The sequence below is a fragment of the Hordeum vulgare genome, chromosome 6H (genome assembly GCF_904849725.1).
Source record: "Hordeum vulgare subsp. vulgare chromosome 6H, MorexV3_pseudomolecules_assembly, whole genome shotgun sequence".
NCBI lineage: Eukaryota > Viridiplantae > Streptophyta > Magnoliopsida > Poales > Poaceae > Hordeum > Hordeum vulgare.
The window spans coordinates 9,299,284-9,301,322 of record NC_058523.1 but is presented as its reverse complement, the minus strand read 5'-3'; the positions used below and the strand labels follow the sequence as shown (position 1 = coordinate 9,301,322).

General features: G+C 47.0%; 1 protein-coding gene across 1 annotated transcript; it reads right to left on the bottom strand.

Moving 5' to 3' along the window:
• Positions 1-275: 275 nt before the first annotated feature.
• On the bottom strand, positions 276-1,544 carry LOC123403586 (nucleoporin NUP152-like). Its single transcript, XM_045097510.1, has one exon. The coding sequence runs from the start codon at positions 1,489-1,491 to the stop codon at positions 415-417; it is 1,077 nt and encodes a 358-aa protein (XP_044953445.1). The 5' UTR covers positions 1,492-1,544; the 3' UTR covers positions 276-414.
• Between the last annotated feature and the right edge of the window lie 495 nt (positions 1,545-2,039).

Here is a 2,039-nt window from a genome sequence, read left to right as displayed (position 1 = left end):
CATTGTATGTTTTTAAAGCAAGTCAAGCTATCTTACTACTAAAAGTGAAACAAGCAAGACATTACAACAGGATCCACGGCTCCATGGTGCCAAAATACATTGACTCCTCCAGTTTTGTGTATTGGATATGTGCATTGACTGCACCCAAATTATGACAAAAAAACACAAATTATGGTGGAACTCATATTATTAATTTTCAGATGCATACATCGATCATTGTATTGTTTTTAACAAGTCAGGCGTGTCTTACCACTAGAAGTAAAACAAGCAAGACATTACAACATGATTCGCAATGGAAATATTTAAACAAAGCGTGCATGCATGAGAATTAGCATAATGGGATATCCAATGCTATTTTGCATGCATGGTAGTATGCAGATGATGTTGCGCATGAATACGTGTATAAGGCACCACTCAAGCACCATTTTGGCCGGCAGCCTGCTGAGACATGGCTCCGTACTTCATTGCATCGGCCACAGGTTTCGCAGGATCCTCCTTCTTAGCGGATGCCGCCTCTTCAGGCGTGGTGGCGGTTTCAGCCTTCTTGATGGACTTCTCGGGAGCAGCAATGTGCACACCAGCTAAGGTAGTGGCAGCTTCTTTTCTGCTAGGGGAGGTAGAAGAACTTACACTAGCTTTCTGCTGAGAGATTACACCATATTTTGATTCGGCAGTTGTAGACTTTGTTGCCTCTTTCTTGGCAGCCATGGCATCTTCAGATGTGGTGGCAGTTTCAGCCTTCTTGATGGACTTCTCGACAACTTCTTCCCTCTTGGGGGAGGTAGAAGAACTTGTACGAGCTGCTTGCTTAGAAATGGCACCATACTTGGATGCAGCAGCAGTAGACTTGGCTGCAGCTCGCTTGGCAGCCGCGGCCTCTTCAGGTGTGGTAGCAGTTTCAGCCTTTTTGGTGAACATCTTGGCAGCAGCAATGTGCATGGCTGCTAAGTCATTGGTGGCTTCTTTTTCGTTGGGGGAGGTATAAGAACTTGTACCAGCTCCTTGCCGAGAGATGGCGCCAAACTTCAATGCATCAGCAACAGACTTTGATGCATCTCGCTTGGCAGCCGCGGCCTCTTCAGGGGTCCTGGCAGTTTCGGCCTTCTTGATGGACTTCTCAGCGGCAGCATAATGCGTAGCGGCTAAAGTAGCGGCGGCTTCTTTCTTGACAGGGGAGGTAGAAGAACCTTTACTAGTTTCCAGTTGAGAGATGGCATTGTACTTTGATGCAGCAGAAGAAGATTTTGCTCCATCTTGCTTGGCAGCCGCGGCCTCTTCAGGTGTCGTGGCGATTTTGGCCTTCTTGATGGGCTTCTCGGCGACAACAATATGTGTAGCTACTAAGGTAGAGTCAACTCCTTTCCTGTTGGGGGGAGCCATCTTCAATGTGTTCTCCTCCGCGGCGCCATAGGTGTCGGCTGGCCTTATGGCCGCCACGGCCACAATAGTGGTGAGAAATAACATAGCCACGGCATACTTTCCGTTGGCCATTTGTAAGTAATTCCTCAAGTGGTCCCTTAGGCGCGCGGAGGATTTGAAATGGTGGAGACACATGAGTCATAGTGGCAATAGGCTTTATAGAGACAATGTGAGGTCAGGAAATCACTCCCATGAATGTGAGGTCATAAGAGGTCAACAATGGATATGAGGTCGCGAGAGCCCCACAAGGTACGTGGTAACCCATTTGTGGAGGCATGCATGCAGGAATGTGAGTGTTGCGGTTTGTTTCCTTGTTTCTCTCTATGCATATATGGACGTGGGAACAAAAATTCATTTTTGAGCGCGAGCTCAGATGCTCTCGAAATCCAGGCCTTCTACTATCCTCGAGATTGTTGTTGTATGTTGCATTATGTTTTGTATCTCATTGAAAATAAATGGGCCGGCACACTTGTTACCAATAGGTACCATCATGTGATCTACAGTCCGTTTGACAAATAGAGAACCTAGCGAATTTCCTGAGTTGTGATATGCCGTCACTTGCTACTATGCTACCTACACCTAAACGGCCAGTGCTAACCTCCATCACCACCCAGATCAGG